The 17,204-nt window shown below is 25.7% G+C and overlaps 5 protein-coding genes across 5 annotated transcripts; 3 read left to right on the forward strand and 2 right to left on the reverse strand.

The window, feature by feature from the left end:
- Positions 1-30: 30 nt before the first annotated feature.
- Positions 31-5,128, reverse strand: LOC103568682 (exportin-6). The gene is made up of 10 exons (XM_053743031.1): positions 4,897-5,128; positions 4,592-4,792; positions 4,289-4,480; positions 4,062-4,221; positions 3,752-4,005; positions 3,512-3,675; positions 1,621-3,240; positions 1,269-1,547; positions 330-495; positions 31-249 (listed from the first exon to the last, which is right to left on the reverse strand). The coding sequence occupies exons 1-10, from the start codon at positions 4,897-4,899 to the stop codon at positions 172-174; spliced, it is 3,117 nt and encodes a 1,038-aa protein (XP_053599006.1). The 5' UTR covers positions 4,900-5,128; the 3' UTR covers positions 31-171.
- Positions 5,129-5,814: 686 nt separating this feature from the next.
- LOC103568679 (uncharacterized) lies at positions 5,815-6,918 on the forward strand. Its single transcript, NM_001414885.1, has one exon. It carries the CDS (start codon positions 5,844-5,846, stop codon positions 6,426-6,428), a length of 585 nt encoding a protein of 194 aa, NP_001401814.1. The 5' UTR covers positions 5,815-5,843; the 3' UTR covers positions 6,429-6,918.
- Positions 6,919-8,484: 1,566 nt separating this feature from the next.
- On the forward strand, positions 8,485-9,544 carry 35a-3 (conserved uncharacterized protein 35a-like protein-3). The gene is given in 1 exon segment (NM_001414884.1): positions 8,485-9,544. A coding segment is annotated over 1 exon segment (867 nt). The 5' UTR covers positions 8,485-8,505; the 3' UTR covers positions 9,373-9,544.
- Positions 9,545-10,919: 1,375 nt separating this feature from the next.
- Positions 10,920-12,165, forward strand: LOC103568677 (uncharacterized). Its single transcript, NM_001414883.1, has one exon. It carries the CDS (start codon positions 10,947-10,949, stop codon positions 11,847-11,849), a length of 903 nt encoding a protein of 300 aa, NP_001401812.1. The 5' UTR covers positions 10,920-10,946; the 3' UTR covers positions 11,850-12,165.
- A 2,971-nt stretch (positions 12,166-15,136) lies between these two features.
- Positions 15,137-16,340, reverse strand: LOC103568671 (Bracovirus particle protein HzNVorf9-like 1). Its single transcript, NM_001414782.1, has one exon. The coding sequence runs from the start codon at positions 16,290-16,292 to the stop codon at positions 15,576-15,578; it is 717 nt and encodes a 238-aa protein (NP_001401711.1). The 5' UTR covers positions 16,293-16,340; the 3' UTR covers positions 15,137-15,575.
- Positions 16,341-17,204: the final 864 nt, after the last annotated feature.

The following is a 17,204-nucleotide window of genomic DNA, read 5'->3' on the forward strand; positions in this document are numbered from 1 at the left end:
TATTATGTTTTGTTTGTTTTTTTTTTGTTTTCGCTTAATCAAATCTTAATTTATTTTTTTTTTATTTTAAACAAGTTCATTCGCATTATAAAAGTACGGCAGTGTTTCACGTATTTATTAAGTTAAAATATGAAAAAATTAATAAAAATTTTAAAAATCTTGGAATTTTATTTACACTGGTTGACACATTTGATAACATCGCAGATCAGATACGAATCGTAGCACAGATCTTGTCAATGTTGGTTGATCCTAATAAAAAGAAAAAAAAAAATAAGAAAGTTATTCAGGTATAAAATAATAGATAAATAAATTGAGTAGTTAATACTTACAGTCGACTTATCGAAATTATTAAGCAAAGTTGATCGCTGTGTGTCATCAAGACACTCACAATTTGCCAAAAATGTCATTAAAAAATTATTAAAAAACCATGTTATATTTACAGATGCTAAATTATGGATTGCTGTTGCTATTTCATCTGCTAGTAAGTTATGCGATCTGAAAAAAGTTTTTTTTTTTAAATTCATTATTTATGATTTAATTAAAATAGTATATAATTAAGGTAAAATACCTAGTACCCGATCAGGGAATTAGTCCTCGATTACTCCACATATTTGTATATATATATTTACTAAACTATGCTAAATATATATATATACAAATACATGAAGTGATCGGGTACTGGGTCTTTTATTTTAGTTTATTTCAGTTTAGATTTCATAAACCGTTAGATCAGTTACTAAAAATTATAATTACAATTCAAATAGTAATTAACTTACATTCGAATTTTAAATAAATTTTAAGTCTTATTTGAATTATAATTATAGTTTTCAATAACTGATCTGACGGTCTAGATATTTTAAATCGAACCGAGGTCAGTAAAAATAATTAGAGTATAATTTTTTAAAAAATAAAGTTTTATTTAAGAGGAGTCTGGGCTTTTTTACTCTATCGCTCTCAAGTAAAGAAGGATAATATCTTTGTTGCACTTGTACAGTAAATAGAAACTTTTTCAACGTTTTTCTCTCAAACAATTGAAAATTTTTTAATAATAATTCCATAGGTTGCTAGACTATAGAGTAATGTTTTGAGCCTCGTTTTTTATATTTTGTTTCAAATTTTTGTTTGAAAGAAAAATTTGAACAAAGATAATTACATATCCGTCTTAAAACCAAATCATGCAGTTTTATTTCTTGTAATTATTTTTTTTTAGTGATAGCAGACCATTTAATAATAAATAAATAAATAAAATAAAAATAATAAGTACTTACTTTTGTATTAATACGGTAAATAATGCCATTAAAAAACGTTCAAGTAAATGATTTTTAAAAATTTCTCTCTGATACAACCTCCACCTGGTATTCAATTGCTCTAAACTCTGTAAACTCTGACGAAATATATTAACATCAGGTTGTAGTAGTGCTTGTCCAAATATTTCTAAAATAGTAACAAGTTCTTCTTTATTATCAACAACTTCTTCAGCTTCACTATGACCAAATGTACGTGCAATTGATACATTATAAAAATATTGCCATCTATGCAATAAAATACTAAAAAAAAAAAAAGAATAATTGAATAATTAATTACATAAATAAATAATAAATTTGTTAATAAATAAATTACCTATTAAATAATTTGAGTAACACTAAAGTAGTATCTATATAATTATTTAAATCATTATTAACAGCAGGCCAAACTTGTCTCAAGCATAAATTAATAACAGAAGGTACAAAAGCTTTAAATGCATTACTCGGTGCTGATACAACGAGTATTAATATTTCAAGTAATTGATCTAATGCCGGACCAGCAGTTATGTTTTCATTAGTATAAATATTTAACATTCCTTGTACAGCATTTTGGGTGAAATCAACACCCAATTGTTGCTGTAAAACTAAAAACATTGCGTGTAAAAAATTCATTATTATCTCACATGTTGTCTGTGATCTAATTAAATGTGGTAATAATTCTAATATACGATTAATAGTATCTTCCAAACATTGGTACAGTAATTTTTTAATATTCATTGATAGAGAACAACAATCTTCAAGTAATTGTTTCAATGGAATAATAGCCGTTGATATATTAATATCATTAGGAATTATTTGTCCACACTGACCAAGTGATTCAGACATTGTATGAATAAATGTTGTCAAAAGACGTTGTCTTACAGCATTATCACCATTAACTAGCACAATACCATTTATTAGTCCACGTCTTAATACTTTAATAGTATCTGATTTAAGATAAGGATAATTATTTACACATAATAAATCACGGAATGCAGTTTGTTCCCATAAATTTGGACGCAATATTGCTGTTATTGTTTGAAATAAATGCACTGATGAGTGTAATAAGTTTGACGGTGGCAATAAATTACTATCATTAATATGTAAATTAAATATCCATATACAAGATTGTATACAGCGTTGGCATAATTCGTCTTTTAATTTATCTGTACGTTTACAGATCCAGTGTGACCACGCTTGCAATGATGCTAGTAACTGTGAATGAATTTCAATTAAATCAATAACTAATGCTGGTGGCTGCAATGCAGCATGATACAATTTATTATCACGTGCAAATCCACACGCATCAAGAGTTTGAGTTATTAATTCTTCAATTAATGTATTTATGTCATCGTTAGTTGTATTGTTATTATCTGTTGGCTGTTCAGATAAAAATAATGAATAGAGACGGGCTAATGCTTGAGTTATTGAGGCTAAATCACGTAAATGTGCATGTACTTTTGTTGCTTCTGATTCATTTAATATTATAACGTGATTATTTGTTAATGCGATTCCTAGCTCGCCATAAATTGTCAAGTCGGCGCGCCATGATCGGTATAAGAGTGTGAAAATTTCGATTGGTGATATTTCAGCTATTTTAGCTAAACACTCAATATTACATCGTAGAAAATGCTGCCATTCTGTTTCTTCGTTTTCATCAAGTGTCTCAGTATCTAAATCTTTTAGACTCCGGGCTTCGTGCTTAAAACTTATTTTCTGGAGGACACGTTCTGCAAGAGCTAGACCTACGGATGCGTATTTAGATTGAGTGGACTCAAGTAATGAGTTCCACACTTCGAGACTACGGAGATAGGCGTGTATTGTTGTGCATTGATTAAATGTATGATGATATAATACTTCAAGTAATGTATTTATTGGAAATTTAGGACATGACTCCACGCGCTTTAAATGATTTGTTACAAACAATTGTAAAAATTCTGTTGTCTTATCAATATAACTGTAAAAAAAAAATTTTATTATTTTCAAAGAATTTTTATTTAATTCTGGATGATAATTTAAAAAATTGATAACTTTTTAATTATTGGATTTATGTTAAAGTTTATAAGGATTTTTGTTTGTAGAGAATTAAATTTATTACAAAATTGATATGATATATTTTTGTTGTATTTCTAATGGCTTAGCTAGAATTTAAATTTCAAGTACTTTTGGGTAACTGTTAGGAAAAATGGCTCGCAGTAAATAAACAATAAATTTTAAATTAAAATTACCTTTCATCAATAGAATCTAAACGTTCCATTATTTGAAATAAAGTCACAGCATTATTAAATATTTGTAAAAGTAATGTATCCGTTATACTTGGAGAACATGGTCGATATAACAATTCATTAATTGTTGTCATTGCTTGTATGACCATTTCAATTTGTTTACCATTCTAAACAAAAAATCCATAAATATTTACCAGAATACTAATCAACGAATTAATATATTTATTTATCAAGTTAAATTACCATAGAATCATGATATTTGGCACATGTAAATATGGCATCAAGTAAATTTATAGAAATATAATCAGTAGGTACAATCCAACTAAATAAATGGGCAAGTACTTCCAATGTCACAATACAAATTTCACTACAACCAATAGAAAGACCATCAACATCAAGTACAGCCTGTGGAGGTACATTTTGACCTCCAGTTGGTGACGGTGGTGGTGTCATTGTACCTGAACGATTTTGCATTTTTGTTGTTTCACACAGAAGTACTAAAAAAAAAGTTTTGATAAATATTATTTAATACTTGATATATTAAAAAATTTACCTGTCAATGCTTCAAGTGTTACTGACACTTGTGAACTTAATAAACGTAATAATTCAGTCTTTCGTTGGATAGGTAAATCTTCTCTAGGTGTTGCTAATTCTTCAGATGCTGTTCTTAAATATATCAAACCTAATAATCGTGTTTGTTTATGTCCTAATAACTGATAAAATAAAGTAATAAATAATTATGAATTAATAATGATTATTTTGTTATTATTAAAAACGAACCTGTAAAATATTTGAAAAAAAATCAGGATAAAAATGTGGCCAGTCGTGTTTGGCAATATCAACAACTAACTTAACTATTTTATTTCTAACAAATGGTGCTACACTATGTTCAAGTGATAAAGTATAAAGTGTTGATCTAATTAATGCTCTATCTTCCCACAGTAAAATTGGCCATCTTCTTCCAATTGTTGTCTAATTAATTAAATAATAATGAAGGTATTAATTTATTCATTAAATTAATTATATATTATTTACTAAAAATATATTTGTTGGTTGTGAGCTAAGTATTACTCAAATAATTACCTCAAGTGTTGATAATGCAAACATACTGACATAATGGTTGTTTGTTGATGATAAAAAATGTAAACAAGGTCTCCATGAATTTATTTGTGCTGTAAATTCATGCAAACTTTGTTCAATTGTACGTATACGTTCATTTGTGGCACCATTTGAAAAAAACTCAGTCATCAATTGCTCTAATCTCTGTAATGCAGCTGCATCATCCTTTAAAGATATTATTATTCAAATTAGTTATCTCATATATTTTTTTAAAAATTATCATACATTTTTAATTATTCAAATTTTCTAAGTTTAAATTATTCACTCACCATGTTGATGACAGTTAGTCTGTTTAAATATTAATTTATATAAAAACATAAATATATTTATGTATAATGTATATTATTTTTATATACAATAGTAATAATAATAGATTAAGGTTAATTGGAGAGCTATGAATTTTTTTTATTCTGGTTGTCAAATTTGATCGATTCTTTGATAAAATTAACAGTGAAAGTCTTATCGTTTCTCTCTTTTTTTTTCTATTTATTATTATACTTATTTATCAGATAATATTTGTTAAGATGATTGTGAAAGTTTCGGCAAGATAATATGAACATAAATTATCTGGAGAAGATACATACAAAAAAGGCGCGAATTTTAAATATTTATTTTTTATTTTGTAATTAATGAATACATTTATTCATATTTTAATATCTTAATGATTCTATAGTTGATTCTAAATAATTTTGATAATACTAACAATACATTTAAAAACAATAACAGATTTTTAAATCTTTTATTATTTAAGTAAAAGATTTGAAAATTTTTAAATACAAGGTCGATAAAGTTAATATCTGTTATATCGATATATTTATTATTATTTTTAAAAAATACGTGAAAAGAAAAGCCAGACGTGCTCCGACTTGTTACAAAAACGTAAATGCAATATATGAAGTAAAAAAATTTAATATTAAACAAAAAGTCATAAAATGGTGACAAATTATTATTTAAATTTGATAATTATCAAAAACTTTAATCTTAAAATTAAATATTCATATTTATTAATTATAAAATAATATTAATAATTAAGAAATTATTAACATGAATCACAATTTTTGTAGGTGAGTTTTTTTTTTTTTACCATAAATTTATTATTGTCATATATTATAAAAATTTTTAAAATTAATTTTAATAAACATAATTGAAAATAAAAAATAATTATTTTAATAGCTTTCTTTAGAAGCAATTGTGATAAATAAATAGCTCATTTAAAATGTCGCAAGTAATACGTTTACAATTTTACGACATAAACGGCGATTCAGTTCATGATCAAGTACTAAATCTGTTAGATTATTTAAATGAATTAAAATCTGTAGAAAATAATGATAACAGAGATGATGTTGTAAACAATAATAACAATAATGATAATAATAATATCCAATTATTTGTTGCGACTCAATTATCTAAAGAAACTGAAGAACAATTAACTTATAATCGTCTAACTGATTTTAATGTCGATCAATTATTTCCATTATCTGTTGGATCATTTTTGTTAGTAAACGATAAAGAATTACTAAACATTCAAACTTTACATATCATCGCTTATGAAAATAAATATTTACGGTATTATTCAACTACTTATTTAGGGTATATCTTAAATATAGTATTGGATCTTTTTCATTCATTGGAAGACATTAGCACACATATGATTGGTGAATATATTTCAACATTAGAAATTTATTTGAAAAATAAATATAGAGCTATTGATGCATATTTACCCGTATCTATGAGATTAATTGAAACGTCAAATTTAATTAAATGTTTTGATAAAGATAAATATTTTGTACGTTTAGTTTAATGTTAATTATTTTAAAAAATAATTTATTTATAAAAAATTTTTTAAACTGAACGTATAGTACTAGTCAAAAAACTCAATTAACCAAGCTGAGCATCCGCTGCTTTCGTATAAATTTAAGTCGATAATCTGTTTGTTTTTAAGGAAAAACTTGAATTTATTATAAAGTTAGAAAGTATCAAGATTGGCTACTTAGGAATTTTAAATCTGTACAGAGAACTTTTTAAATTAAAAAATACCGTGACATTTGTGGTACCCAATTCTAGTAGGATTAAATTAAATTATACTTTTATCTAAGGTAAAAGACCCAGTATCTGATCAGGGAACTAGTATTCGATCACACGTATTTGTAAATCTATATCTACTAAATTTGACTAAATATAGATGTACGAATACATGAAGTGATCGAGTAATTCCCTAATCGGGTACTAGACCTCCAACCTTACTTGTTCTTATTCAAAAACAAATAAAAAATTATAATTGAGATTATTTTGTGAATAAATTGATTAAATTTTTTTTTTTGTTAGTTTTATACATTTCTCCAGAGTACACAGAAAAAAAAGATTTCTTGGCGCGAAAAATTTTTACTCGCCCTAAAAAAATTATTACTTGCCCTAAGAAATTTTTTGCATTATGAATTGAAAAGGACAATTTTCTTAAGACGAGAAAAAGTTTTTCGCGTTAAGAATTTTTTCTAGCCCTAAGAAAATTTTTGTTTTTATTTCATAATAAAAATTTTTTTTTGCGCCAAGAAATCTTTTTTTTTCTATGTAGAAATCATTAAAAATTTTTATTAAATTCCTTATTGTTAAATTTTATTATAAATTAATAAATCAGTGTACTAAGATTATAGTTTCCGGAATGCATTATTATTCATTTTTGTATTTTCAATGAAAAATTGCCGCGTCTATTGGACTTGATCCTGGGTCCGTTATATTCAAAGTCTGGCCTAATAATTTTTTTTTTTTTTATAAAAAAATTTATTTTGCATATACAGATACTTATGTCTAGGCTGCAAAAAAAACTTGCCTTTAACTTCTTTGTTATTAGTTAGAGGTGTTGATCTCCATGCTTGGAGCTTCTCCTACCTTTATATTCTTTATTGATCACAACAATATCAAAATTAGATTAAAATTAACATTATTTCTCTGAATTTTAGTGACAAATTTTATATATATTATTTCTGACTATTAGTCGGATGTGATTTATGATGAACAAATAGAAAATAGAAAAAAAAAAAACATCATATTTGCTCTGTTGAAAATTATAAATAAAAGAAAAGAAGAAAAATTAAATAAAATAAAATCAATTTAGTCAATTGAACTACACTATTTTTTTTTTTTCTTTTAACTTTTGTACATAATTTATTTTTTTATTTTTTTCGCTGGGGTTACCAGATCTTGGTCAAATTATTTTTTTTTCTTTTGAAAAGTGCTTTACAATGGGGTGAATCTTTGGTAAGCTACCAACATTTTTCGTTGATTCTTTGGAAGTCCATCTGGCCACCTTCAGGCATTACAGTGGAGTATGTTAAGTCTATCTTCTTTTTAGAGATTTCCTCTAGTGAATATTTTATTTTTTTTTAGCGTGGTGTCTACCCTTATGATATATGATTGGTACATTGTTTAAGTCTTGCAAGACTCCAATTTTATCAAAGTAAATAAATGCCTGTGGAGGCAGACATCCCGAGTTGTTATTTTGAATTAAGATTGTTTCATCTGGTGAATTTTGGACTCTGCTGATTTCTGCATTGTTTATTTGAGGTAGTTTGGCATAGTAATTTCGACATACCTTCAGAATGAAGCAATCCACTCTCTGTATGTTGGCGATGTTGTATATTACTTCATTCTTGATATGTTTTTTAAAATTTGACTCTCTGGAGTCTTGACTACTAACCACTGCGCTGAATTATGTTCATAATTAACAAGTCAGTAAATAATTTTTATTCAATTTGCTGCTGGTTACTTTAAATAAAAATAAAATAAGTAAAATTTGATTACGTAAACATTTGAATTATAATTTAAAACTTTTCCAAACAATTTAAATCTATTATAGTATATATAATAAATACTTGTACAAAATGAGTAAATTGAACAATAAAAATTCAAATCCAACGATACCAGTTATTCCATGGGATAATAATAATTCAGTCAGATATTCATCAAATAATTATGCTGGACCTTTATTGAATAATATAAAATTTAGTGAATCAAATATAAAAAATAATATAATACAACTTACAAATTTTATAAATACATTGATTCAGTATATTAATAATTTGTGTGGTATATTGATGAGGGAATTAAAGAATTACATAAATAATTTGAAATTTGATGAAAGCTCAGCAGAATTGTATAAAGACTTTAAGCATATCGATGGAACTTATAAAAAATTGATTAAAACTTTAGAAGATTTTTCAGTAGATATTACTAAAGATTATAATAGAGTATTACGCATAGCTATTGATATAGATTTATTGAGAAAGGAATATGTTGTTATTAAGAAAGAATATAATGAACTTAGAGATGATCAACAAGTGGATGTAAACAATAGTTATGTGTTGGACTATGATCGCGGATTAAAACGTGACCGTTATTTAAATACGTCATTAAAGTTGAAATCAAGAATAAAGTATTTAGTACAATCGCATAATAAAAAATTTGCTGATTATAACGAGTTTAATTTTAAAATGAATATGTTGATAGCTAATATAACTAATGGGAGAATTATTTATACCTCAATGTTAAGTAATAAAAACTATATAATATTACTTAAACAATTTGTCGATGACTTTGGTAAATTGGTTAAGTTGACAGATCCTACGTCGAAAAAACGTGGCCAGATTATTTCGAAATTAGTTATTAATCACATGAAAGATTTAAATAGATTGTCTGATGAATTTCAATTACATCCAATTAAAAAATTAAACGATATAGTATTCAATTGAATTTATAAAATATTTATAATTTTTTCTGAATAGACAAATTTTTATACATCGCGTGCGAAATGCCAAAGGGGCGTATATAAAACTATTTTAAGCTAAAAAATAAACAAAAAAATTTTTCCAAAGTCAAAAGGACGTATGTCTTAAATTATACGCCCTTTTGGCTTTAGGAACTTAAACATTTTATGATCCAAAGCCTAAACGGCGTAAATTTTTTTTTTTTTCTAATCGCCTGTCAAACATATTCTAAGCTGGAAAATAAAAAAAATGTCGAAGTCCAAGAAGCATAATGTTCATTTAATCAGATTTTATTACAAAATAAATGTTTAATTTGAATACTTAACCAAATGAATTCTAATATCAATTGAAATTGAAGAAACTATGAAATACTATTCGCTACTAAGGCGCGAAATTTCAAAAGGTTTGAATATATATTTTATCGCATCGTAATTATTTTTCAAATCATTTAAACGTTTTGAGTTTTTTTATGATATAAATATTTAAAGAAGTTCACGTTTTCTTTATTTGAATCACACAAAATACCTTTAGAGAGAGTATAGAAAAAAGGTAGGTGATTTTCAAAAATTCATATACTCGGAGATCGGAACGCTTTTCGTGGAAGGAAAATAAAAAACAAAATTACACGAATTTTTTTCATTTTCGTTGTGTGAAAAACGTTTTGATCTTCAGGTATATAAAAATTCCACATAGAGTCAAATAAAACTGAAAATAACCCACTTTGCCCCTTTCTACAGTCCAATTTTTCACCTTTCCTATTCATGCTGATATTGCTTCATTGATATAGCATTATTTTCATGTTTTGTAATAAAAAAAAAAATAATCGGTCTATCGGTTGACCCTGCGGGCCAGCCCCAAAACTTCTAACAGTTTTCGAGCTCCTTGAGCTCGAAAACATTGTTGTGAATACATTTTCGAGCTCTTCGAGCTCGAAAATACTGTTGCATGCTCTTGTTTTAGGAAAAAACCGTTTTTTAGCATTTCTTTCTCCCACGATATCTTACGAACGAATTAATCGATTGAGATAGTTGAGGTGGTAATCGACGCGTTTTATTGAACTCTTTTGCTAATTAGATTTTGGAATTGATCGATCAAGCCATTTCTGAAAAATTTGAAAAAAACTGAAAAAAAAAATTTTTTTTTGTTTTTCTTTCATATCTTAGAGTCTATTTGATCGATCGATTTAGCTTCCTAGGACCTCAAAACGTTGACTTCTGATGAAAACTCGATTTTCTAAAATCGGGGTGAAAACAATAACTTCCCTAAATTTTTGAAAATCATCGATTTTCTAAGCGGGAAGTTACAAATTTTTTTATATGCCCTTTTGGCATTTCGCACATGATATATTTACTATGATTAAACAAATATTACTTGGTAGGATACAACCATACAGATACTTGAAGAAGTTTTTTTTTTCTCAGTGTATATAATGCTTTCGTATGAGTCACAATCACAAATAATTATTAATACGACGCTATAAATAATAAATTTATATTTATAATTTATTTATTAGTAATGAATGAAATGATAAATATAAATAATTATTAATAATAAATAAAATGAATTGTTTAATATATTTGTATCATGATGATACACTTCGTTCAAAATATGAAACAAGTCAATACAAAAATATAATATCAGCACGTAATGATACAATTTGGAGATTATGCCGTACATATTTTGAGCATGTATTTAAATATGACAGAACAAGTAAAAAAGCAATAACAATAATGGAACCAATATCATCATCAAATAATAAAATGCCATCACAATTTACCGAATTAAAATTGATGCATCAAATAACTTTAATTTTATTTTGTGGCAATTGTAAACAAATGTCTGATGATTACTTAGAAGAACAAGATTTACACCATTACACCCATTACATTAAATATAAAGACGGTGAATCATTTGAAATATTAAATGATAGATTGAAGAATTTATCATCAACATACGAGTCGTATGGTTTAACGCGTGCGAGTGTTATTGTACTTGATCTAGACGATACATTAATAGATGATTCAATAAATCCACGTTCGCGACGACTGATAAATCAATTAAATCAATTTAAACGTATATTTAATTTTGTCGTATTATGGTCACACGGTACAACAAATCATGTCCGTGATTCTTTGAATGCATTGAAAATATCGAAAAAGTTTTTTGATTTAATTATCACGAGACCGACATTACAGGTCTGTGGTTCAAATAAAGGTATTGGTGTTGTACTGGGTGAATTGTATAGACAATTTCAAGTACGTGAGATAACATTTTCATGCATTGTTGATGATTTAAAAAGTAATTTTACTGATGATTATATGCTTTTTGTTCATGTACCGAAAAAAAGTGACACTGAAGATTTAAGTGATTTTTACGATTGGATTTTAAAAGAAATACCGCAAATTAAAAACTATTGTGAAACAAATGACGGCGGTGTGTCTGTTCGTAAATTAAGCTGGTAAAAAAAAATATTTACAGTATATCCGTGGAAAATTTATAATTTTTGTAATTAATTGACTAATTGTTATAGAATTTTATTCAAAGATAAAATTAAGTTTTTTAAAACCTGAAAATATATAGAACAAAACTTATTACTATTGACATTGTGAAATATTTCTTGTTGAAAATATTTTTTTTCCCTCTAATCTTTCATGTTAAGTTTAAAATAGTAGTTTATGATCTATAGATTTCTATAAATAGATCTTTTGTATGAGGCTCGAAGAACCATACAATGTCGCGCATCCAGTTTGACGATAATCGACTAGTATGATAAATTTTTTAAGGATTAAAATTGAGTCATTCATTATTATTGTAATCCACTGAAGTGTGATTTAGTAATAATATGAAATTTTACCGATAGAAATAAATTTCTCACTAAGACGGTATTAAAAAAATTTTTTTAAATTTGTAATTACGCAAATGTAAGAGTAGATTTTTAACGAATTTAAAATTCAAATTAACGAATAAGTTATTTTATCAATAAATTCATGTTGAGCTATTGTTTTTAAGACACATGTCAATTTAGTCGATAATTTGTGATAACAATCAACATCAACAACCCGTATGTTAACCTTACGGTCAAGATTTAAATTGTCTAATTCTTTTTGTAATGATGATAATATGACACTGTCATCACCATCACTTAGTTCAATATAATATGTATGTTTTATATTTTTTCTGTCTTCATCTCCTTCATTACATAATACCAAATTCAATTCATTTTTATCTTTCGGATTAAACATTAACCAATAATGAGGTGTCTTTATTACTGTAACTGTTAATTTTTCCTGTAATTTTTCAATTGTATCGTATATTATCATTGTATCAGTTATTAAATTTTTGTTAAATATATGTATTTTTATTTCATTTAATAATTAGCACCTGAATATATGAGTATATAAATGAATTACTAAATAATAAGTAATCAATTCATTTTTTTTTTTTTATAAATTATTAGTTATCTATAGGTTTAACTGTGTTAGGCTTTGGGTCTGCATCATCGTCATGTGTTTTAAAAATACTTGGAAACATAAAGACTATTGCAATAATTATAAAAATCACTAGAAGAATATTGCGTATTAGATCGTTATTTATTGCCATTTTTAAATTTTTTATTCAACTAAAATTATACATCTATTTTTTATTTATTTCAATTTTTGTATTTAACTCTTCTACAGTTTTTTTATGTGATTCATTTATCTTTGGGTTATTATTTATATAAAATTTTGTATTTAACTCATTTATAGGTTTTTTTTGTACTTCATTTATCTTTGGGTTATTATTTATTTTTAATTTTGTATTTAACTCATTTATAGTTTTTTTATGTAATCCATTAGTTTTTGGGTTATTCAATTTATTTTCGGTTCCTGCCTTCAATTTTTTAGAATCTTTTGACGACGTCGATGAAGAATCCTTTTTGTTTTTGCTCAACAAATTACATTTTCTATTCTTGTCTACTGAATTTATATCGTCTTCAGGTTGAGACGCTAATTTTGCAGTCATTTCATGTTTTATATCTGCTTCTATTAAACAAAATGACATATAAACAGAGATAGTAACGATAAACAGAATAAATGAAAATGACGTTGCAATGAAACCAGAACAAGTTAGAAAGTTTTCACCATAGTCTCTTTTAAGTCTTCTCAGATAATATTGATCATGCGTTGTTTCCTTCATTTGATTATTATTTTTGTCTATTTGCTACTATTAATACTATAAAATAAATTTAGAATTTAAGTATAAAATGGAATAAGATAATTAATGTTAATATAATGTAACCTATAAATATAATATGAGAAGTGAATACGGGTTTTAAAAATGGAGTATCTGTATTATTTGTTATTGTACTGGAATAATAAATTTCTGTCCATGTTGGTGGAACACCTAATAAATTAACATAATCGTAGTCAGGATAGTCAAGTGCAAAAATTGGTATTGTTAGATCAAGTTCTTTGATTTTACGATAAAATTCAAGATTTTTGTACATTGGTATCAATATTTCATTCCATATTTTTATCCAAAACAATGTACAGGCATCTTTGTTTGTTACTTGAATAGAACGTGTTTTGAAATCATCATTCTCATGTATTTTTACTCTATTAAGAAATATTGGATCTTTTAGTGCATTCATAAAATATTCATGTGACAAACGCATTTTTTTAAATATTATATCAAATATATTAATATAGATTTTAATTATAATTCATTTGTGGTACTAATAATATTCATTATTCTTTTATAAAATAATATCATGTTTGTGATCTATTACTCATTGGTATGAGTCATTACTCACATTTGAAATATGTAAAATATCAGAAATAATGTTCTTTAAGTGGAAGTCAGAGACGTCCGCAAGTAAAATATATGCTATACGTAATTTCAATAAAACTACAAATTAAAAAATAAAAACAATTTGAAATGAGAAAAAATTCAACAGGAGAATGCATGGCAGTTACTAATTTGAAAAGAATAGAAATTACCGAAAAAAAAAACATCGAAAAAAATGTTTGAATAAGATATTGTATCAAGATAGAATAAATTTGAAGTAAAATTTAAAAAATAAAAAATTTCTGCAATACAAAATAAATTCGAAAAAAAAATCCCGTAAAATACAATTTCATAGAATAAAAACAAATTCACATTAAAAAAACTTCGAAATGTTTAGTTTTTGAAATTATATAAGCTCTTGAAAATATATAATGAAGAAATATATTGGAATCGGGAATGAATAGCATGGATATTATTTTGCATCAAAATGAAATTTGTTCGAAATCAATATTTAATACTACAGTGTTTCCAATTGAATTCTAAAAGAACTTCTTTATCGGAAGCAGTTGGGTTCGACAGGTTTTTTTTTGCTAATCAAAATTTTTTTTGAAAACAGAGATCTTTATTAATATAATTAACATTAGTAATTAAAATTTAAATATAAGAATAATAATTAAAATTATTATTAAATGAAACGTAAATATAATAAAGATCTCTGTTTTGAAAAAAGATTTTGATTAGCAAAAAAAACCTGTCAAACCCGACTGCTTCCTATAAAGAAGTTTTTTTAGAATTCAATTGGAAACACTGTTGTATTAAATATTGATTTCGAACAAATTCCATTTTGATGCAAAATAATATGCATACTATTCATTCTCGATTCAAATATATTTCTTTATTATATATTTTCAAGAGCTTATAATTTCAAAAACTAAACATTTCGAAGTTTTTTTAATGTGAATTTGTTTTTATTCTATGAAATTGTATTTTACGGGATTTTTTTTTCGAATTTATTTTGTATTGCAGAAATTTTTTATTTTTTAAATTTTACTTCAGATTTATTCTATCTTGATACAATATCTTATTCAAACATTTTTTTCGATGTTTTTTTTTTTTCGGTACTTTCTATTCTTTTCAAATTAGTAACTGCGATGCATTCTCCTGTTAAATTTTTTCTCATTTCAAATTGTTTTTATTTTTTAATTTGTAGTTTTATAGAAATTACGTATAGCATTTATTTCACTTGGGGACGTCTCTGGCACCCCTTTAAGTAACACAAAATCACGTCTCTTTAAAATCGTATCAAAATGAATGCGAGCCATGCGCATGTCTTCAAATGCTTGAAAAAATTTTTTATTCATTTATTTATAATTTAAAAATTCATTTGAACAAATTGAAATAAATAATAATTTTTAAATAAATTAAACATCCCAATTGACGGTATTAACTTCTAAAAATGGTTTAACACTAATCCCCATATCATTATCATTTTTCAACATGGTATTTTGTAAATTAATCATACCTGTAGCAACAGTGGTAAAAATAGGCCCAGTTAATACAATTTGTTTGTTACCAAATGAATTATTACAATCGACATAAGTAACTCGTTCACATGGGGAATTACGGACGTGTAATTGTTGTGCTCGTATCATATGAGCAATGTCAACATTGTTGTTAATTTTACGATTATTAACAAGTTCGGGATACTTCATAATAACTTTGCCCTTTGATAGAATGTCTAATTCACCTACCGGTGGCTTTGTTCTAACACGTAATAGTGGCAATAATTTATTACGTATCATAAAAAAGTTTAAATTTTTGTATTTACAAATAGCCGATAAATAAGCATCTAAATATTTTTCCAATATACTTAAACGTTCGATATTTTTTTCTTCAATATATTCTGTGAATATTGACAATTTAACAATGTCTTCTAATTCAAGTAGATCATTTATACCGTACTCTTTTTTTTGACATAATTGTATTATTTTATTTACTATATTTCTATCAAACGCCGCTTTATCATTGTTATAAATTTTTTTTAGAATACCATCATTAGTACCAATTGAACGTACGACTTGTTGATATAAATCATTACTATCGTATTCTTTTTCCAATACTCCAAAAATTTTTTCCATTTTTATAAAAATATTCAGTTGTTCTTATTTATTATTATTTTTTCAATATTCTAGTACTAATAAAAAACATTTATTTAAATAAATTTACTTAAATATCTTATTATATATATATATATTAAATTAAACCCTATCAAAAAAATCCATGTAGGATTGCATGAATATCTATATAGGAATCAATGTAAGAAAGTATGTATTTATCTAAGAAACCATAGGAATTAGTATAGGAGTGTATGGATTTATATAAGAATCTATGTAGGAAACTATAGGTATCTGAATTCCCATATGGAAAGCCACATAAGAAAGTATGAGTACCTGGATTCCCATTTTGACATGGTGCGGATTCCTATGGGAAATCGAGGTATAAATCCACATAAGAATCCGTACTAGATTCTCATATGGATTTGGCATAATGTGGATTCCCATAGGAACTCATGTGAGAATCTATATTAGTATCTATGCTGGACTCCTATAGGAAATCATATGGGAATCCATCCGAAAACGCCATGTGAGAACCTACATAGCAATCTAAGCTGTATTCACATGTGGATTTTTTTGATAAGGAATTTATATATTATTTATACTCGCTCTGATATATTGCATTGCTTATACATGACAGATACTGCTAAAAAAAATACTCAGACATGAGTATCAAACTTTTATCGCCGTATATGATTATGCTGTAAAAAAAAAACCATTGTAAGTCCACACTATTCCGGTGTCGAATCTAGCCCAGAAAATAGTGTTGAAATAACCCAAGTAGCGGTGTTAAAATTTTTCCCGGTATTAAAAAAAAGTAGTTTTATCTTTGAAGTATCAGAGGTCGAATTTCATTTAAAATATAAAAAGAAATTTTTATTATTTCAAATATTAATAATATGACAGATTTATTAATTAATAGAAAAATCCAAAAAA

This window comes from Microplitis demolitor, chromosome 2 (assembly GCF_026212275.2).
Source record: "Microplitis demolitor isolate Queensland-Clemson2020A chromosome 2, iyMicDemo2.1a, whole genome shotgun sequence".
In the NCBI taxonomy this organism is placed as follows: domain Eukaryota; kingdom Metazoa; phylum Arthropoda; class Insecta; order Hymenoptera; family Braconidae; genus Microplitis; species Microplitis demolitor.